A 20,690-nucleotide genomic window follows, 5' to 3' on the forward strand; every position below is an offset into this window, starting at 1 on the left:
CCACCATGTCCAGCTGTGCTACTACTTCTACCACACCCTGCTTAGAACCCCTTGCTGCTAACAGCTGGAATGTGGTTGTTTTCTTGGGGAACGGAGCTGGGGATGGGTGAAATGTGCTTATGGAGCTCCTTGGTGATGGGTATCTGTGGAAAAAGGATCTGGGGACCCCTGATTCTCTAGTCACGGGCCTGTCCAGAATTTCCTTCTTGCATCTGGCTTTTCCTTTGTGATGTGAAGAGCATAGCTGGACCTCTCTTGCTCCCTCCCCTAGGATTTGCCAAGCTACTCCTCCTGGCTTAGAGGGAACCAGTTTTGTCCTAACTCAGTCTGGAGGGGCTTTGGAAGCCCCACCTTTGAGCAGAGACCTAAGTCTTGTCTTGAGGCTGAGGAAGTGCTCCTTTTCCTAGTGGTGTCACCAGATCAAATACAGGATACCCAGCCACATTGGAATTTCAGATAAGCAGCGCTCAGTGTTTCCGTATAAGCATGGCACGTGTGAGATTTGGGACATACTTATACCAAAAGTAATTCTCATGCAATATTTGGGACATACTCCCACTAAAGAACTATACATTGTTTATCAAATTTAACTGGGAGTCTTGGATTTTGTTTGATAAATCTGGCAAGCCTTTCCTTGCGTCAGTTTTTTTTCTTGCTGTCTTCATCCTGCAGCAGAGACTCAGAACCTCAGAGTGGGAAGGCCCTGATTCCTTGCCCATTTTGCAGATCTGGAAACAGTCCCAGAGAAGAAAAGGGATTTGTGCAAGTGCACGGAATCACTGTGAACTTCGAGGACCTTGACAAGCTGCATGACTTTTTCATGAAGTCAGCACATTTTCTGAGTGTCTCTGCATGTGGCACTGTGCTGGTGCCAGGGGATGATGGTGGCAAACCTGCCATGGACCTGTGCAGATGGCATGTTAAATAAGAGGCAGGATTCAGACAGATCTGGGTCCAAATCCCGCTTTGCCACATGTCAGCTTGCATGACAAGTTACTTTGCTGTCTGAGCCTCAGCTTTCCCTTTTGGATGAGAGTACCTTCCTCTCGCTTGGGATGAGAGTACATTCCTTAGGGGATTGTCAGGCTTCCGTTGGGTGATGAAGTGCTTGGTGCAGGGTAGGGAAGATTTACTGCATGAGGAGAGAGGAGAGGTGCCCATGGTAAAGTTTGGTTGTTGTCTGCAGGTTTTCCAGCATTGTGGGCCATCCAGATGATGCGGAATGGAGGTTCCAGAACCCACCTGCCCTGCCCCTCCTGCGAGGGACCAGCCAGCTCCCACTCCTGGCCCTCCAGGGGCCCCAGGTGGCCAGGCCTCACCTCACCTGACCCTGGGCCCTGTCCTTCTGCCGCCAGAGCAGGGCCTGGCCCCCACTGTGTTCCTGAAGGCCCTGCCCATCCCACTGTACCACACGGTGCCTCCCGGGGGCCTCCAGCCCCGCGCCCCGCTAGTGACGGGCAGCCTAGATGGGGGCAACGTGCCCTTCATACTCAGCCCTGTGCTGCAGCCTGAAGGGCCTGGCCCCACCCAGGTGGGGAAGCCGGCGGCCCCTACGCTGACGGTGAACATCGTGGGCACTCTGCCTGTCCTGTCGCCGGGCCTGGGCCCCACGCTGGGCAGCCCAGGCAAGGTGCGGAATGCGGGCAAGTACCTGTGTCCGCACTGTGGTCGCGACTGCCTGAAGCCCAGTGTTCTAGAGAAGCACATCCGGTCCCACACGGGTGAGAGGCCCTTCCCGTGTGCCACCTGCGGCATCGCCTTTAAGACCCAGAGCAATCTCTACAAGCACAGGCGGACGCAGACGCACCTCAACAACTCCCGGCTGTCCTCAGAGTCCGAGGGCACCGGGGGCGGCCTCCTGGAGGAAGGGGACAAGGCCGGAGAGCCCCCCAGACCAGACGGCAGGGGCGAGAGCAGGAGCCAGGGGATGCACGAAGGCGCCTCGGAGAGACCCCTTTCTCCGGGTGCCCACGTGCCCCTACTTGCCAAGAACCTGGATGTGAGGACCGAAGCTGCTCCCCGTCCAGGGTCCGCATTTGCCGACAGAGAGGCTCCTTGGGACTCTGCCCCCATGGCGTCACCTGGGCTCCCCGCGGCCAGCACACAGCCCTGGCGCAAGTTGCCAGAGCAGAAGTCGCCGACCGCCGGGAAGCCGTGCGCCCTGCAGCGGCAGCAGGCGACGGCAGCCGAGAAGCCCTGGGATGCCAAGGCCCCCGAGGGCCGGCTGCGGAAGTGTGAGAGCACCGACTCGGGGTACCTGTCGCGCTCCGACAGCGCGGAGCAGCCGCATGCGCCCTGCAGCCCCCTGCACAGCCTTTCGGAGCACAGCGCCGAGTCCGAGGGGGAGGGCGGCCCGGGCCCGGGGCCAGGGGTCGCAGGGGCCGAGCCCGGGGCGCGAGAAGCCGGCCTGGAGCTGGAGAAGAAGCGGCTGGAGGAGCGCATCGCCCAGCTCATCTCCCACAACCAGGCGGTGGTGGACGATGCCCAGCTGGACAACGTACGGCCCCGGAAGACCGGGCTGTCCAAACAGGGCAGCATCGACCTGCCCACGCCCTACACCTACAAGGACTCCTTCCACTTTGACATCCGCGCGCTGGAGCCAGGCCGTAGGAGGGCCCCGGGCCCCGTGCGCTCCACCTGGACGCCCCCAGACAAGTCTCGGCCCCTCTTCTTCCACTCCGTCCCCACTCAGCTCTCCACCACCGTGGAATGTGTCCCCGTCACCAGGAGCAACTCGCTGCCCTTCGTCGAGGGCTCCAGGACGTGGCTGGAGCCCAGGGAGCCCCGGGACCCCTGGTCCAGGACGCAGAAGCCTCTGAGCCCCAGGCCCGGCCCAGCCCGCCTGGGCTGCCGCTCGGGACTAAGCTCGACTGACGTTCCCAGTGGGCATCCCCGGGCCCTGGTCAGACAGGCCGCGGTGGAGGACCTGCCAGGCACCCCCATTGGCGATGCCCTGGTACCCGCAGAGGACACAGACGCAAAGAGAACTGCTGCGCGGGAGGCCATGGCCGGCAAGGGCAGAGCGGGCGGCAGGAAGTGCGGCCAGAGAAGGCTGAAGATGTTCTCCCAGGAGAAGTGGCAGGTGTACGGGGATGAGACGTTCAAAAGGATCTACCAGAAAATGAAAGCCAGTCCCCATGGAGGCAAGAAAGCCAGGGAGGTGGGAGTGGGCAGTGGGGCAGAACTGGGCTTTCCTCTGCAGAAAGAGGCAGCAGGGAGCTCAGGCACAGTCCCCACCCAAGACAGGAGGACCCCTGTCCATGAGGACATATCCGCAGGGGCAGCACCAGAGCCTTGGGGAAATCCACCAGCCCTGGAGGCCTCCTTGGTGACTGAACCCACTAAGCATGGGGAGACGGTGGCCAGGACAGGAGACAGTGACCGACCCAGGGTGGAAGAGGCTGTGTCATCCCCTGCACTGGGTGGCAGAGACAGTCCCTGTTCAGGCAGTAGGAGCCCCCTGGTCTCTCCAAATGGGAGGCTGGAACTGGGGTGGCAGATGCCCCCAGCACCTGGCCCCCTCAAAGGGGGTGACGTAGAGGCCCCCAGGCCAGTTTTGCCGGACCCCAAGCTGGAAGGAGGTGCCCGAGGTGCGGGGGATGTTCAGGAGACCTGCCTGTGGGCCCAGACTGTCCTGAGATGGCCCAGCAGGGGCTCTGGGGAGGACAAGCTCCCCTCGGAGAGGAAGAAGCTGAAAGTGGAGGACCTGCACAGCTCGAAGCAACCAGAGCCTGTGAGCGCAGAGACCCCAGGTGGGCCCACGCAGCCTGCCTCTTTGTCATCCCAGAAGCAGGATGCCGATCCCGGGGAGGTGCCAGGGGGCTCAAAGGAGAGTGCCAGGCAGGTGGGCGAGCCTCTGGAGTCCTCTGGAGCCTCCTTGGCTGCTGCTTCTATTGCCCTGAAGAGGGTGGGGCCAAGGGACAAGGCTACCCCACTGCATCCTGCAGCCCCAGCCCCCGCAGAGCACCCCCCGCTGGCCACCCCACCTCAGGCTCCTAGAGTGCTCTCTGCCCTGGCAGACAATCCCTTTTCCCCCAAGTACCTCCTCAGGTTACCTCAGGCAGAGACCCCCTTACCACTGCCCATTCCCTGGGGACCAAAGCACAGCCAGGACTCTCTCTGCAGCAGTGGGTGGCCTGAAGAATGGGCATCATTTGTTGGGTCAGGACTGGGGACCCCTCTTTCTCCCAGCCCAGCCTCAGGCCCCTCCCCAGGTGAGGCGGACAGCATCCTGGAGGACCCCAGCTGTTCCAGGCCACAGGATGGGAGAAAAGGGGCACAGTTGGGGGGGGACAAGGGGGACAGGATGGCCACTAGCAGGCCAGCAGCCAGGGAGTTGCCCATCTCAGCACCAGGGGCTCCCAGGGAGGCTACCTCCTCCCCGCCCACTCCAACGTGTGAGGCACACTTAGTTCAGGACATGGAGGGTGACAGCCACCGTATCCATCGCCTCTGCATGGGCAGCACTTTGGCAAGGGCCAGGCTCTCTGGGAATGTCCTGAATCCCTGGGTACCCAACTGGGAGCTGGGGGAGCCTCCTGGGAATGCCCCAGAAGATCCTTCTTCAGGGCCCCTGGTGGGCCCCGACCCGTGTTCCCCCCTCCAGCCTGGCTCCTTCCTCACTGCCCTCACTCGGCCTCAGCGTGTGCCCCCAGGCTGGCCAGAGCTGGCCTTGTCTTCCCACTCAGGGACGTCCCGGAGCCACAGCACCCGTAGTCCCCACAGCACCCAAAACCCCTTTCCCTCACTGAAGGCTGAGCCGCGGCTCACGTGGTGTTGCCTGAGCCGCAGTGTCCCTCTGCCCGCGGAGCAGAAGGCAAAGGCGGCATCTGTGTACTTGGCGGTGCACTTTCCTGGTAGCAGCCTCCGAGATGAGGGTCCCAATGGCCCTCCTGGGAGCAATGGAGGATGGACCTGGACAAGCCCTGGAGAAGGAGGGCCGGCGCAGATGTCCAAGGTAAAGCTGGGACATCTGGGCCCGGGGTTGAGAGAGCATGTTGTTATCCCGTAAGACCTCTCATGAGGGAAGGAAGTCTGAAGCCGTCCCATGTAGCATCTGCTGTTCACTGCTTGCTTGTTCCTGAGGGAGGCCGGGGATACCACATAGACAGCAGGAAGGAATAAAGGCCCAAATGCAAACCAAAACAGAGTTGCGGAAAACATAAATTCCAAAGGAAAGAATTACTATACTCAAGACATGAGGTGAGATAGTCTTCATAACCAAATGTAAAATTTAACTGAGCTTCCTGGTAACAGAAGCAAAAAGTAAAATGAAACACTCCATCAGAGAGGTGAGCTCTCTGGATCATTCTAAGATTATAAACCAGAGACTCCCAATAATTGAGAGAGTCTTTATACTGGGGATTCTGGAGAAGGAATTACTGTTGATTGGACTCAGCCCTCTCTCTGAAGTTCCTGGGGGCAGAGAGAAAAGGGGGAAATGTGGTGGATGCTCACAGGTGTTCTCACTTGGTGAAGAAATGATAATGCAGAGCTCCGCCTTGAGAGGGGGTTCACGCACCTGGTTGTGATGACTGAGGGCTTAGTCCTGCTCTGGAGTGGCTTGGGCCGCGGCCACTGAGGACGGTCCTGGAGGCTCAGCAGTCATTTAACCCTTGTGGACAGTGACAAAGGCCCGGAGACCAGAGTCTTGCTGGCTGTTCGGCTTTCCCTAGGTGGAACCCAAAGTTGTGGGGAGTGCTGTTTTCATCTTGAGAGTAGCGGGTTAGTCAGTAGGGCCCCAGGGGTGCGGGGGCTCCCAGGGAGGTGGATTTAGGGGATAGTAAAGGGGCTGGTCACCGTGTTTCTTTGGCCTCCAGTTAACACCGATGGCATAGGCTTTCCTCTGCGGATCAAGCCCAGGCGGGGTTTCAGGAGGTTCTGTCCAGGAACGCTCTGCCGTTGCCTGGTTGAACTTCTCAGGGGCTCAGCCCATTTAGCAATGCAGTATTTCCGTTTTGATTTCTGAAGACAGGCATCTTGTCTGCAGAGCGAGAACCCTTTGGAGTTTTCTTCATCATGAGGACTTTGAGTAATGTGATGCCAACATGCTTGGTGTTTTCAGTTCTCCTACCCAACAGTCCCAGGGGTGATGCCCCAGCACCAGGTGTCTGAGCCAGAATGGAAGAAAGGCCTGCCTCGGAGAGCAAAGATGTCTCGTGGGAACAGCAAGCAGAGAAAACTGAGGATCAACCCTAAAAGGTAGGATGAGTGGCCACCTCTGTCATTTCCACAAAACCCCAAGAGGAATTTACTATGGGATTTGAAAGGTATCCGTGTGCTCCAGAGAAAGAGTTCCTGTTTCCTAGGGTTTAGAGCTTCATGATTAAAGGACTGAATTTGTTTCCCACCCCTTACAACTCACCGCCTGTGTATTTTTTGATGGCACCTTTCTAAGGCCAGGAATCCAGCAAATCTTTGAAATAACTGGGTTGAAAACACATCCATTCAACTTAAGTCCGGAAGAGAGAGCCTGTTAATTATTTACAGCTTTTATTGTGTTTTTAATTATGCAAGCAATGAATGTCCTTTGCAGAAAAATTAGACAATACAGATGAGCAAAGAGAAGACAATAAAACATCCTAGTAATCTCGCCACGCAGAGATAATCACCGTGAACATTCAGGAGTGTGCCCTTCTAGACTTTTCTTTGCGGTATGCATTTGCACATATCCACCCCCAACAAACGGGAGGCCCTGGGGATTTTCCTGCCACTCTTTCATTGTGCCTTTCTTGGATTGTCTTTCTCCTTTGCTTAAAACCCTTCAGGCTGCCCGTTGCATACAAGTTGAAAAGCAAATTCTCTAATCCCTGCCCTCTTTCTACCCTCATTTTCCCTGTGATCTCCTCCTCTCCTGCTCGCCCTCCACCCTCATCCCATTCTCTAATCCACATTCTAATCCCAGATCCCTGATGCATTTATACTCCACACCTCAGTTGTCAACCTGTCAACATTCTCCCCCTAGACTGTCAGTCCTTTTTTTTCTTTTTTGAGACTGAGTCTCACTCTGTTGCCCAGGCTGGAGTGCAGTGGCGTGATCTCGGCTCACTGTAACCTCTGCCTCGGGGGTTCAAGCGATTTGTCTGCTCAGCCTCCTGAGTAGCTGGGATTACAGGCATGGGCCACCACGCCCAGCTATTTTTTTTTTTTTTTTTTTTGTATTTTTAGTAGAGACGAGGTTTTGCCATGTTGCCCAGGCTGGTCTCAAACTCCTGGCCTCAAGCGATCCTCTCGTCTTGGCCTCCCAAAGTGCTGGGATTATAGGCGGTGAGCCACTGCACTGTCAGTAATTTATCCAAAGCCTGGATATTCTTCAAGGGGCGATCCAAATTCCTAACTCTCCCCTGTAGCTGCTGAGACCCTCAGTGGCTAGAGATGACCTCTTCTCTTTTGGTTCCCCCTCCTGCCCTGCCTCTATCAATGGTCTGCCGGGACCATGTGTCCAGAGCTAACATTATGGGGCACTTGCTGTGTGCCAGACTTTCCCTAATCGCTTTTTGGCATGCATTGTTTCAGGAGATCCCACAAGGTACTGCCCGTGATGTGGATGGTATTATTAGCCCCATTTTTCTCATGAGGAAATGGAGACACAGAGAGCTTAGATAACCTACCCAAGGACCCAGATTTGAACCAGCCAGTCTCCTTCCATAGCCTGTGTGCCAGCTAGTCGCTTGTCTTGGTACACCCCAGCCTGTCCTGGGCACGCTAGCGGCCTGGCATTTTCTAGATTTTTCTTGCAATGCTTGAGATTTTGCATTTCTGACACAGCCAGGTGATGGTGCTGGCGTGGCCCCCGGAGCAGGCTTGGGGGAGTGGGGCTTTCCTTTCCAGCGTCCCTCCTTTCTCATGGATCACTCAGGGTCCTGAGACAGAAGCCTGACTCAAGGTAGTCTGAACAAAATAAGGCCTCCCTGCCTGTGTAATGGGGCCTCCAAGCCTCATCATCAGCCCTGGCCCAAACTTGGTGGTGTGGGAAGGACAGTCTTCCAAAGGAAAATTCGAGTGCTGCTCTTGGAGGAAAGGGGAATGCATGCCATCCAGACGGAGGAGCTGCATGCGGGGCTCTGGGAAACAAGGGACATCGGCTAGTGGTTGTGGTCCTCCTCAGTATCTCACCAATAAGGAGGAAGTGCTCAGTTACACCTGACTGACAGTTGATGAGCCTGAAGCCTCCAGGCATCATTGGAAAGATGTGGGGAGAGGGAAGAGGATGGGTTGCCTCATTAACAGCTCCCACTTTCCCAAGACTTCAGCTTGACTAATTCGAAAATATTTACCATGTACCTGCTGTGTGCCTGGTGCCCACACCTGGAGGTGGCCGAGGAAACTTTCTTAATCCAGGGTGAGGGTCCCAGACTGGAGCCCAGGAGGCTTGGAGATATCACTCCAGGACACCTTGCAAACCCACTAGCAGCTCTTGGGCCAAACACAGTGCATGTAAGACCCTTATTAGGCCAGTGCTCTAAAACTTTTGGCACTTAGCAGCCACATAATTAGATGTAAAGATTTCTCATAAAAATCTGGATTTCTAACTTTTCTTGAAATATGGGGAGCTCTGAAGACACTGGGCCTGCCTCCTTACATGGCAACAGCCAGATGGAGATGAGCAGTGGCCACCCCTTGTGGGTAAGAGCTGTGTTCCCTGCTGCGCTCTCTAGCTCACCTCTCCCTAATGTCTTACCCTCGGCCAGCCTCTCTCAGTTATGCTCTCTGCCTGGCCCCCATAGCATTTGAGTTTGCAAATTTTGGCCTTACTAGCTGGCCTTGTGGAACTAGACAGCCTCTCCACTCAACAAATCACAACAAGAGCCCATGGATGGGCACAGGAGGGGGCAGGGGCATTGCAGAACAGGGAGGAGTCTGAACAAGGACTTAGAGCTCTAACCAAGAGCTCCTGGCTGGGTCAAATGAGGAGGAAGCTGTTGAGCTTTTTATATGCACAAACATTTATTGGTTGATTATGATTTGTTTATCATTGGTCCTTTTGTTGGCTTATGACTGTCTTTTGAGTTAATTCCAGCTTCAAGGCCTTTGCACCTGCTAGTCCCTCTACCTCCACCTGCACACTCCTCCTCTTGCTCCTCACATGGCTGGCTCCCCTGTCTCAGAAAAAGCATCAGCACCATGAGGGCATGGATATCTAGGCATGGACATCTTTGAGGGGAGGTATTACTCTGCCTACCACACTGTTTATCCAACCACCCACACACATATGTTTGTAGATATTTATCTGTCCATCTGCCCACCCACCCACCCACCCATCCACTTACATATCTATCTATCTATCTATCTATCTATCTATCTATCTATCTATCTATCTATCACGTAACCCTTGTGTTCTCTCCTCAAGAAGGAAGCCTACTTCTTGATTCATTTTCCCACTTTAATTTCAGTTGTCTTAATGTTCTACAGAAAATGAAATACTGTAGCAGAGATTGCTCTATAGTCCTTAGCTCACAGAGAATGATACAGTTCTCTTCTAAGTAAAATATTACCTTAAATGTTATATAACAATATATAGAAAAGAAAAATTTAAAAGATTATTATATTGTTTTATGTATTTGGCACAAATCATATCAATCTGTGTTTTCATACTTTGCAAATCACCAATAATATATAATATTGTTTGGTGTCTTTAAAGTACACATAAAAGTATCATAGTTATTTATCATTTATCATTCTTCAGCTTGATTTTTAAGGTCAACATTGTGTTTTTGAAGATCTCATCGTGTCAGGACATACTGATCAAATTCACTCATTCTGATTGCTGTAGAGTATCTCATCCATGAGTAAGAGTTTGCCCTTCATTCATATGCTTCCTAATATTTGTCGTTATCAGATTTTTTAAGTGATGAATATAATTTATAGGATTCTATATATATCCTAGATTTGTATGTATTATTTGCCTGTTATATATACTGCAAATATGTTTCCAAGTCTATTACTTGTCTTTTTAAGCCCCTTTATTTATATGTACCCACATAATTGCCCATCTCTTGTCTTTTCATTTGTTTCTGCATGTCAGATCTTCCTTCTGGGATTATTTTCTTCTACCTAAATCATATTCTTTAGAATTTCCTTTATTAGAGAAGAAAATTCTCTTAGTTTTTATTACTCTGTAAATATATTTATTTCATCATTGTTGTTGAAAAATAGTTTGCTGGGTACACAATTCTAGGTTGACTGTTATTTTCTCAGCACATCAAAGCTACCATTGCACTATCTGTCAGCTTCCATTTTGTGGTAAAGAAAGCCAGCTGTTAGACTACTCATCTGTCTTTTGAAAGTCTTTTATCTCTGGCTACCTTTAAGATCTTCTTTTATCCTTTGGTGTTCCATAGTTTTACTTTGATGTATATAGATGTATGTTGCTTTTTATTTGTTCCATTAGGAATCCACAGGGCTATTTTGATTTGTGGATTGGTGTTTCTCTGTAAAAAATTCTTAGCCATCATTCTCCAAATATTGCCTCTGTCCTGTTCCCTCTCCTTCCTTTCTGAAATACTGAAATAATATATATTAGTCCTTTTCTATCTTTCATGTCTCTTAATACTTTTAATAACCTTGTTTCTCTGTGCTATAATCTGGATACTTTGTTCAAATCTGTCTTTAAAATTTTACCAGTTTTTTAATCTACTATTTTTTGTAAAGCTTTATTAAAGTATAATTAAATTTTAATAAATTGCACATATTTAAAACATACAATTAAATAAATTTTGACATATATATATACCTGTGAAACAATATAACCAGGATCATGAACATATCTGTCAAGCCCAAAAGTTTCCTCCTATCCTTTTGTAATTCCTCCCTTCTGCCCGTCCTGAAGTCCTTCCATCCCCAGGTAACCGCTGATGTGCTTTCTGTCACATAGGATAGTTTGCCTTTTCTAGAATTTTATAGAAACAGAATCATACAATATATGCTCTCTTTTTTTTGCCTGGCTTTATTCACTCAGTATTACTATTTTGAGGTTCATCCATGTTGTGTTTATCAAGAACACATTCCTTTTTATTGCTAACTAGTATGCCATTGAGTGAGTATGTCACAATTTGTATACATGTTCACTTGTTGATAGACATTTGGTTTGTTTCAGTTTGGGGCTATTACAAATAAAATGACTATAAATATTCATATGCAAACCTTTGTATGGACATATGCTTTAAATTATCTTGGGAAAATACCTAGAGGTGAAAAGCCTGGATCATATGGTAGATGTATAATTAACTTTTAAAGAAGCTGCCAAATTGTTTTCCAAAGTGGTTGTATTATTTTACATCTCCACTATCAGAGTATGAGAGTTCCATTTCTCTACATTATTGCCAACACTTGGTATGGTAATTTTTTTTAGTTTTAGTCATTTGAATAGTTATGTAGTGGTATCTCTTTATAGTTTGAATTTGCATTTCCCTAACAAGTGATGATATTCAGCATCTTTTTTTGTGTGCTTATTTAGCATTTGTATATCTTCTCTGGCGAAGTGTCTCTTCAAATCTTTTGCACATCAAAAATGGGTTGTTTTCTTATTGAGTTTTGAGAATTTTTTTAATATACTCTGATTATAAGTTCCTTATCGGAGATGTGATTTGTAACTATTTTCTTTCAATCTATGGCTTATCTTTCTATTCTTTTAGTAGCATCTTTTAAAAAGCAACTGTCTTTCACTTTGATGATATTTAATTTACCTTTTTTTGTTATGTTTTTAGTGTCATAGTTTTAAAAAGTGTGTCTAAACAGAGCTTCAAAGCTTTTCTTCTAAATTTTTCTCTAAAGTTTTATACTTTTAAGTTTTATATTTAGGTTTATAATTCATTTTCACTTAGTGTTTACATATGGTGTGATGTATCGATCGAAGTTCTTATTTTTGTATGTGGATATCTTATCTAGTTGTTCCAGCATCATTTGTTGATCTATTTGTCTGTTTCAATGCAAATACCACACTGACTTGATTACGCCGCTTGACTCTGAGACTTATTATAAAGCTAAAGTATTCCAAAGAGTGTGGTATTTGCATCAAAATGGATACAAAGATCAATGGAGCAAAATAGAGAATACAGAAATAGACCATGCTATGGTCAATTGATTTTTCATACAGGCTCAAAGGAAATTCAGCGGAAAAAGTATAGTCTTTTCAACAAATGGTTCCAGACCTGGAAAATTTCTCCATCAATAAGTTGAGGTGTCATCAGGCTTACCTCATCTGTTTCTCTTCTTTCATGGATCACTGCCTTTATTGCTCAATGTCCAATGCCCTGAACACTATTGTTTTGTATCTTTATTCAGTTTTTTACTTGGGATGGTAAATCTGGTTACTTTTGCAGTCTTGGTCAGAAGTCCCTGGCCTATTGCAGTGCCTCCTAGTTGATCTCCCCTACTTTTATTGGTCTGCTAAAGTTTAAGTTCAATTGTTGATGTGAATTATATTTTATTTCCAAAAAGTTTTATTTAATTATTTTTTTAATTTGCTTGATCATTTTATAGTCTCTTGCACTTGACTCTTATTTTCAATCTTTTTTTTTTTTTTTTTTTAAAAAACACATCTAATGTTTTGCATCTGACAATGACAACATATGAAGTCTTGGCACATCTGACTCTGTTTTATATATTTGCTCTCACATATGTTAACTTATTTCCTTGTTTGTGTTAAAATTTTTGACTGTGAGTTGATACTTTTGGAACTTTGAGATGTGGGTTGAAGGTGGATTCCTCCAATAAATATTTGTTTTGCTTCCACTGGGTGCCTGGGGGTGCTCGTTTGTTTGTTGTTATGTTCCCCGGGCAGGTGGTGGGGGTAGGGAGTATTTATTTCTAATTCACCCACATACTGAGAGTATGCCTTTCAGAGGTCTCAGCTTTATGCAGGAAAGGAGGTTGGGTCTTCCACGTGCCTCTCACTGAAGAACATTCTGGGCTTTGAGTCCTGTACCCGCAGCTGCACCAGAGCATGAAAATGGGAAGGTCATCCTCATCTGGTTTGGCAGATTCCTCAAAGTGAAAGCAATCTCACTTTTCCAGGGCGCAGCTCTTACTTGGTTTTTGCCTTTGAACTATTTCTTATCTTTTAATCAGAACATACATAAATTTAAATATAAGTTTAAAAAATTTTTACATTTTACGCCGCATTTTTAATTGTTTTCAGTATAAGGATAAATTTGGTGGTAATCAGTCAGAGTATTGAGTCCACTGTGCTGTTGGAAATGGAGTTCTTATTTTTTAACCTTGATAATGATGGTTTTTTCATTAAGAATTCGTAAATTTTGATGTAGTCAAATGGGGCTGTCTTTTCCGTTATGGTTATGACTTTTTGGTATATCTAAGAAATCTTTCTTTACTCTCAATTTCCTACTTTCAAAAATATGCAGATATGTTATCTTATGTTTTCTTCTTATATGAATTCATATATATAGAAGGATTTATTTTTATTTTTGTTTATAAAGACAACTATGGACCACGGGTTAAATATGGTTTTTAACTTATTTTAACCATGAGCAACGCATTATTTATATACATATATATTTGATTGACAGGGTCTCACTATGTTGCCCAGGCTGCAGGGCAGTGGCTATTCACAGGTGTGATCATAGCACACCACAGCCTCACACTCCTGGCCTCAGTGGTCTTCCTGCCTCAGCTTCTGGAGTAGCTGGGAGTACAGGCATGCACCACCATGCCTGGCTTGGTTTTTATATTTTTAAAAGCTTATCCATATAAAAACAGAAGAAGAATACGTGGCACAGATTGTCTGTGGCATACAAAGTCTAAAATATTTATTAGCTGGACCTTTGCATAAAAATCAAGCAGACCCCTGCATTAATCCACTTTTGCCCACTTACATGTTAAATTTTAGCTTCCCGTTTATACTTGAAGTTTTTTTCAGGGCCTTTCATTCTGCTTTCATTCATCTCTATGTTTTTTGCCAACTGCAAATACCACACTGTAATGAAAATGGTTGTTTTCATTAACAAAACTACATGAGTTAAAGAAGAGAGATTAGAAAATGCAGGATCCACTTCCAGAGTGGAAATGGAAAAACGCAGAAAATTCATACTCAGAAGCCTAATTGCCCTGACATTAACTAGAGGCATAGAGATCCGGAGCACTCACAAAATACCTCCCCGCCTTGCCCAAAGCAAGTGCGGGATCATGGAATTAGATTTTATTGATTAATTTATAACTGTGTACCGTGCTGTATGAAGCATGAAACATTCAGAGACTTGTTCCTAGGAAGCTTCCAACAAATGGAACAATGAATTGTGAAGCCCCAAGTGAATGGAAATGAGCGAGGAGAAGATTGCAGGTTGTATGGGAGAAGGGCACTCTATAAAACCCTAAAATATACATTAGTCATTGAAGGGGAGAGTGGAGAAGAAAAAAATCCTGGGCTTTGAGAATGCAATTCTATTAGCAGATAGTGTTTTTCCTTATGGAGCGGATGTTTATCTGTCTAAGCCATGTGTCTATTCACTTTAGTCATCACACAATTTACTTATTCAATGAGATAGCACTCTCAGTAATGAGAGCACAATCTCTGCAGTGAGGTAAAGACAAAGACCTACAGATGTGGCCCTGAGTCCACGTGGCCTCTGCTGCATGTGGCCCCCACCACACGTGGCTGAGACTCTTTGTCACGTTGGCCACAGCCCCAGAGCTTTGACAGCAGTCCCAGGTCCTGCTTAGCAGGATACAGAGGCTCTGCCATCCACACCTCCACTGCTCTTCTCTTTGCTTTGTTCTTCTCTGTGGGGTCAAGAGAGGAAAGTGAGGGAAATAGCACGTCAGATCTCATAGTTTCGCCCCAGAAAGGAATGTGTGTGGAGTGGGCTGTGTACACCTGCAACACCCACTCCTTGGGTCTACTGTCCTTCCCTGAGAGAGCCTGACAAAGGTGGCAAGGGGGTGACGAGTGTATCACCCTCACAGCCGGGTGCGGAGGTGCAGCCTGACGAAAGTGTCCTTGGATGGGGCCCCAACAGCACTGGCCACACCTTGAGGGGACTTGCATGGCTGGTGATGGAGATGAGCTTGCAAAACCTTCCTAAGCCAGGATGCTGCTTCTCCAGGAGGGGCTGCACACAGAACGTTTTGGGAGAACCAGGAGAGAGAGAAACGTACCCTGCCCATGACTAAACTAAACAGTCCTTTGAAGACATTGCCAAGGTCCACTTGGGCTGTTCTCGAAGGCAAAAAGTTTGAAATTCCACCTTGATGAAGTGCGAATTCAGAGGCCGGGCCTTTCCTAGCCCTCTCCTTGTTATTTTGCTTGAGGAGAAAGACCCCCGCTTGCTAATTTTCTGAAAGTAAAACCTCCCTGCAGTTCAAACTGTGCCGTTCTTAACACCTGCAAGTGTGTGGCAGCCACCCACTGACTTGCGCAAAGGTGACCCAGCAGCAGGTGGAAGAAGAATTCTCTCCATGTGCCACCCCTTCCTTCCTCCCTTTGTCTCTGCACTTTGAAATCTCTCTCCACCCAGGCCCTGCAGGATTTGGTTCAGGGGTTTGTCGCTCCCCACCCTGGCTCAGACAGCTCTTTCAGGAACCTGTGTTCTTGACAACTGCTTCAAAGAACAAACCAGCCACCACTGCCTCCCCCACCAAACTAACCTCCCCTCCCCCAAGCCGGGGAATGACAGCTCCTGCCCCAGACAGGGGAGGCAATCATGCCCAGTTGAGGGGAGCTTCTCCCAAACACAGAGGCCGGAAAAGATGAACAAAATGTCACTTTCTCATTGTTGCTGCCAGGAAAAACCAGTGCCCAAGAGGATACTGCATTCTGTAGATCTTATTTAAAATTCTGTGAGTGGCCCTGGTGATTAGGGGACTGCGGCTGGATCTTGGCGGTGGCTCAGATAAATGAGAAAGGAAAATAGCCGGTTCTGAGGAGCACTGTGGAGTAGAAATATTGTAAACTGAGGCTTGTAAAGGGAAGGGATTACTTGTGGCTTGACCAGGCAGTTAGAAGCAGTGCAAAGATCTTCTAAATGAGCTTAAGGCATATTGCAGGCCTGGCTCTTCATCTCATTCTTTTGCCTATATAATGGGGGTGCTATACTAGGTTGATGGCCTGTTTGTGGTTGTACATTCCTATTAGTAAAATAATTTGTAGTCTGCACCTATTAAATGTGTATTTGTTCATTTACAAATTATACATATATTCTGCTCTATGACACGAAACAATAGAAACAAGAAAGGACATGAAACAATAGAAATAAGAAAGACTAGATGAAAATAAATGTAAATAGAAGCTCTAGTGTTTTTCTTTCTCTACTGTCATCATGCCTTCCCTCTGAGATGTAAATACTTCGTGTTGAAGACAAATAAATCAGATGATCTGGTAGGGCTCCTCCAGATGGAAGGTCTATGAAGAATGTTGTCCAATATGGTGGTCACAAATAAGAAAGACTAGATGAAAATAAATATAAATAGAAGCTCTAGTGTTTTTCTTTCTCTACCCTCATCACATCCCTCTGAGATGTGAATACTTTGTTTTGAAGACAAATACATTTTATTTGAAGAAAATTTATTTGAAGACAAATAAATCAGATGATCCAGTAGGGCTCCTCCAGATGGAAGGTCTATGAAGAATGCTGTCCAGTACGGTGGTCACTAGCCACACGTGGCTATTTAAATTCATTAAAGTGAAATACAATTTAAGACTCAGTTTCTCAGACACACTAACTACATTTCAAATGCACAATAGCTACATGGGCCTAATGGCTACTGTATTTGTCAATGCAGATTACAGAACATTTCCATCATTGAAGAATAAACTGTTGAACAGTCTGTGAAGCAAGTAGTCAAGACCACATAGCTTAAAACCTAATTGCAGCAACTATCCTTGACTAAGCCCTTGCTATGACTAAGCATCCTGGGAAGCATTTTGTGACCACCTCATTTAGTTCCTACAACAACCTCTGAAGCTAGGCGCATTATCCTGGGGAGGTGGGGGATGAGGTATGGAGGGATCAGGAGTTGCTCAGAGCTGACCAGCTAGTTAGAGGTTGAGCCCCGTGTTCTCCTGGGCACCCCACAGTGACTTTCCAGATTTTTCCAGGCATGTGCTCTCCAGGCTGGTTACTACAAGCATGCTTCTCTCTTCTACAGGTACAAAGGGAATTTCTTGCAGAGCTGTGTTCAGCTGAGAGCCAGTAGACTTCGCACACCAACCTGGGTGCGAAGAAGAAGCCGCCACCCTCCCGCACTTGAGGGACTGAAGCCATGCAGGACCCCTGGGCAGACCTCTTCAGAAATAGCAGGTAATGCTCTCTTTGGAGGTGCATCCAGACTGGGCACTCGAAGGCACCCGCCCAAGGCATAGACACTGGGGATTTGGGACGGGCAGGAGTCAGCCCCAAGTGCCACAGGGGTCAGGCCCAAAAGGGAGAGTAACAGAGACATGACGTCTATGAGACAATCAAAGTGACCCTAAACTAGTGGGGAGGGCATGCGGTAGAAGACGGAGAATTCAATATTGAGAAGTCACCAATATCCTTGAGTACTGGCCACCTGTGCCAAGCTCTGAACCAGGTGCAGGTTCCCTCCAGGACCCAGGAGAACATGAATCACAGCTCTTGGTGCCTCTACTTTCACTATTTCTAAAAAGAAAGCTCACTCAGTTCTCTCTGCAGGGTCATTGTAAAGCTAAAGTGGGTCTGTGGATGGGCTTGAGAGCCCATGTGAAATAGAAAGATGAGTAGTTATGTGAGGCTGCAGGGTACATTGCTTACATGTGAAGCGGTAAGAGGCACACTCTTCACCATGCTTGGAAATAAATAAAAGGCGAACTAAGTGGGGCTGCTTCCTGGAAAAATGGCTATTTTAAGCTGCAATCACTGGGCAACCAGGGCAAATGGCTCAACTTCTCTGGACCTCAATTTCCTCTTCCTTTCTCCCCTCTCCCCAGCATTAAGGAGCTCAGCCTTAGCCTTGCTTGATTGTTGATTGGGAAAAATGAATACCCTGTGGGAAATGCTGCAGGGTCCCATCTGGCCAGCAGTGCCTGAATTACCATCCTTCTATGGTTCATTGTTGTCTGTTTGGCTCAAGAGCTAACCCTTGGCTCTGTCTCATGCCTGAGGTCTTTGGCCCTGGAGGATCCTTTGCTGGGGCAACTCTGCCTCCACCTTTGTGTAGCTCCAGTGCCCCCTACAGGCAGATGGCACTTGAGTGCTCTCCCCACACCTCTGCTCCCCAACCCCCAAAGTCTTCCAGGGTAGGCAAGGACATGGAGTAGTCTTGTTTCCCAGAGAGAATTTAAATCCAGGCAAGAATTCATCTTACAGTTGGGGCCAGTTGTTGAAGAAGAAAGGTTGTTTTTGTTAAGGAAGGTCAAGGGTCAAGCCCCATGTGGGAGAGGCTGGGATGCAGGGGGTTGGGTAGGTGGAAATTCCATCAAGAAACTGGCTCTGAGCTCTCTTCCTCATCTGTGGCTATCAACCTCACCTCCATCTCCCTCCTCTGTATCCAGCGAAATTGCCCATTGGGCTGTGCTTGATATGCCACGCCCCATGGAGGGCATCTCAGGGCTAAATGCTGATCTGTACCACCAGGACAAGAGGATGTCTCCCCCATGCAAAGGCCAGGGGACCATGTAACTCTCTGCTTTCTCATTGGGCCTTCCTGTGACAGGCACAGGTGCCATCGATGTCACCTCTGTGCTCTCCAGGTGCCCTGTGGATGCCCCTCGTCTCTCCTTAAGAGTTTTCCAATGTATAACCCACAGCTGGGAATCCAGGTCCAGCCCAGCACCCTCTGAAGTGCCAACTCAGGGTACCTGGGAATTGTGCACAGAATTGTGTGTGTGTGGGTGACTTCCAGAGGCACGGGAACTCCAAGTACGAAGTGAGCCTCGGGGGTCATGGTACTTGCTGGCTGACTCCTCGTTCCCTGTTCCCATGGACTCTTCCCTCACTTTTGCCCCCATCAGCTCCAGTTCTTGAATTTTCCTTTATGGGGTAGAGCTTGGATGGAACCCCTGCTGAGACGCTGGCAGAGAGCTGGTAGCCCCCGCTACCTGGGAGGTTCTGATGGTCATTGGTGGAATCCAACAGAATCAGCCAGAGCTCTGCCAGTTGCCCCCATGGAGGAGCTTACCACCAGCTCTCTTCCCAGCACCTTAAGGACAGCCAAATGGAGCTGCTCCTGGAACTCCCTGTCAGCCTCCCTGCTTAGCTCCCCAGGCACTGGACTCGGCACTGTGACAAGGAGGGGAACTAAGGTGACCCCTGGTCTCGATAAATGTGGTGCAGGACAAAGACAGACAGACTGACCCGCTGTCCACCCCTTAGCTCAGATGCCACCGGGAACGACATTGGCAGATCTGTTTGCTTCCCCGGGACATCTCGTGTCTGTCTGTCTAGGATGGCGACGGTCTGTCAGTGTGAGATTCAAGGTGCAGCAATGCCTTGCAGACTCCAGCACGGATGACCAAGTATCATCATATGCTCAGCATTATAAACACATGTGCATGACAGTTAGCACATGCTGAGTGCCCGTGAGTGTGCATGTGGGTAATGAGTGTTTTCTTGTTGTTCAGCAGAGGACGAGGTCATCTCATTAGTGTTGGGGGAGGAACACAAAAAGGAGGCTCTTTCTGGAAAGATGGGGGTTCTTTTGGAAATCTGGATGTAGGGAGAACAGACAGAGACTTTCTGGACTGGGGATTGAGTGGATAAAGTCTCAGGGTCAAGAAGAGGGAAGATGGGGAGTTCAGATAGAGTGCAGGTGGGCTGGGCACATGCTGGGCCCCCAGAAGATGTGGGACAGCCATTGATGACAGTGTCTCCACTTGGGTGTCACCTGTATCAGTTTCCTAGGGTTGTTGTAAGAAATTGCCACAAAGGTGGTGGCTTTGAACAGTAAAACTGGATTCTCTCCCAGTTTTGGAGGCCAAGAGAGGCTGATGCTCCCTCTGGACTTTCTAGGGGTGATCCTTCCTGGCCTCTTTTGGCTTCTGGGGCCTCCAGCTATTTCCTTGGTTTGTTGCCTCATCTACGTCTTGTGGCCTCTGCCTACATCTTCATGTGGACTTCTCCCTGTGTCACTGTGGGTCATATCTTCTTCTGTCTTTCTCTTATAAAGACACTTGTCATTGGATTTAGGAGCCTCACTAAACGTGGGCTTATCTCATTTCAAGATCCTTAATTTGATTACTGCTTCTGAGACCCTTTTTCTAACTCAGATCATACCCATCCACAGGTTCCATGGACTAGGACCTCAGGGCCACTATTCAACCATCCTTACAGGTTTTATCCTATCTGTGAACCAACAGAAGTGGCCTTAAAATGTGTTTGTAAACAAAAAAGGCAGAGACACACACGGACACTCAGTGCACAATAATGCACATCATCTGGGCTCTCATTGTTTGTAAATCATTTTTGCAGGAAAGTTCTATTATAAACCTAATACAATTAAAACAGAATTGCCCCGGCCACTGCCAGCAGGACATGCTCCACACTTGGGGGAACAGTTGTCCAAGTGACCACGGGTAGCCTCGATGCTGATAGCTATGGGGCCCACTGGCTTCCCTTCAGGAAGAAAGCCCAGTGGCCGGCGGGATGGGGCTCCGTGGAGCCGCCATGTGTGAGGATTGTGTTTGTTGGAGCTGAAATCCGTCTGTGGCCTGACTTGTCCGGCTCACACGCTGGCCCTGAGCATGAGGCTGTGTCAGCTGCAGCAGGGACACCTGCTCCTCT

The 20,690-nt window shown here is 48.3% G+C and overlaps 1 protein-coding gene across 1 annotated transcript in view; it reads left to right on the forward strand.

The window, feature by feature from the left end:
• ZNF831 (zinc finger protein 831) overlaps positions 1 to 20,690 on the forward strand; it is a 113,385-nt gene that overhangs the window by 44,295 nt on the left and 48,400 nt on the right. The window contains exons 2-4 of the mRNA XM_003810806.4: positions 1,187 to 4,957; positions 6,065 to 6,201; positions 17,101 to 17,252. Of these exons, the coding sequence (XP_003810854.3) occupies positions 1,223 to 4,957; positions 6,065 to 6,201; positions 17,101 to 17,252 (4,024 nt within the window). The 5' untranslated portion in view covers positions 1,187 to 1,222. The remainder of the gene's footprint in view (positions 1 to 1,186; positions 4,958 to 6,064; positions 6,202 to 17,100; positions 17,253 to 20,690) is intronic.

The sequence above is a fragment of the Pan paniscus genome, chromosome 21 (assembly GCF_029289425.2).
Source record: "Pan paniscus chromosome 21, NHGRI_mPanPan1-v2.0_pri, whole genome shotgun sequence".
NCBI classification, from domain to species: Eukaryota; Metazoa; Chordata; class Mammalia; order Primates; family Hominidae; genus Pan; species Pan paniscus.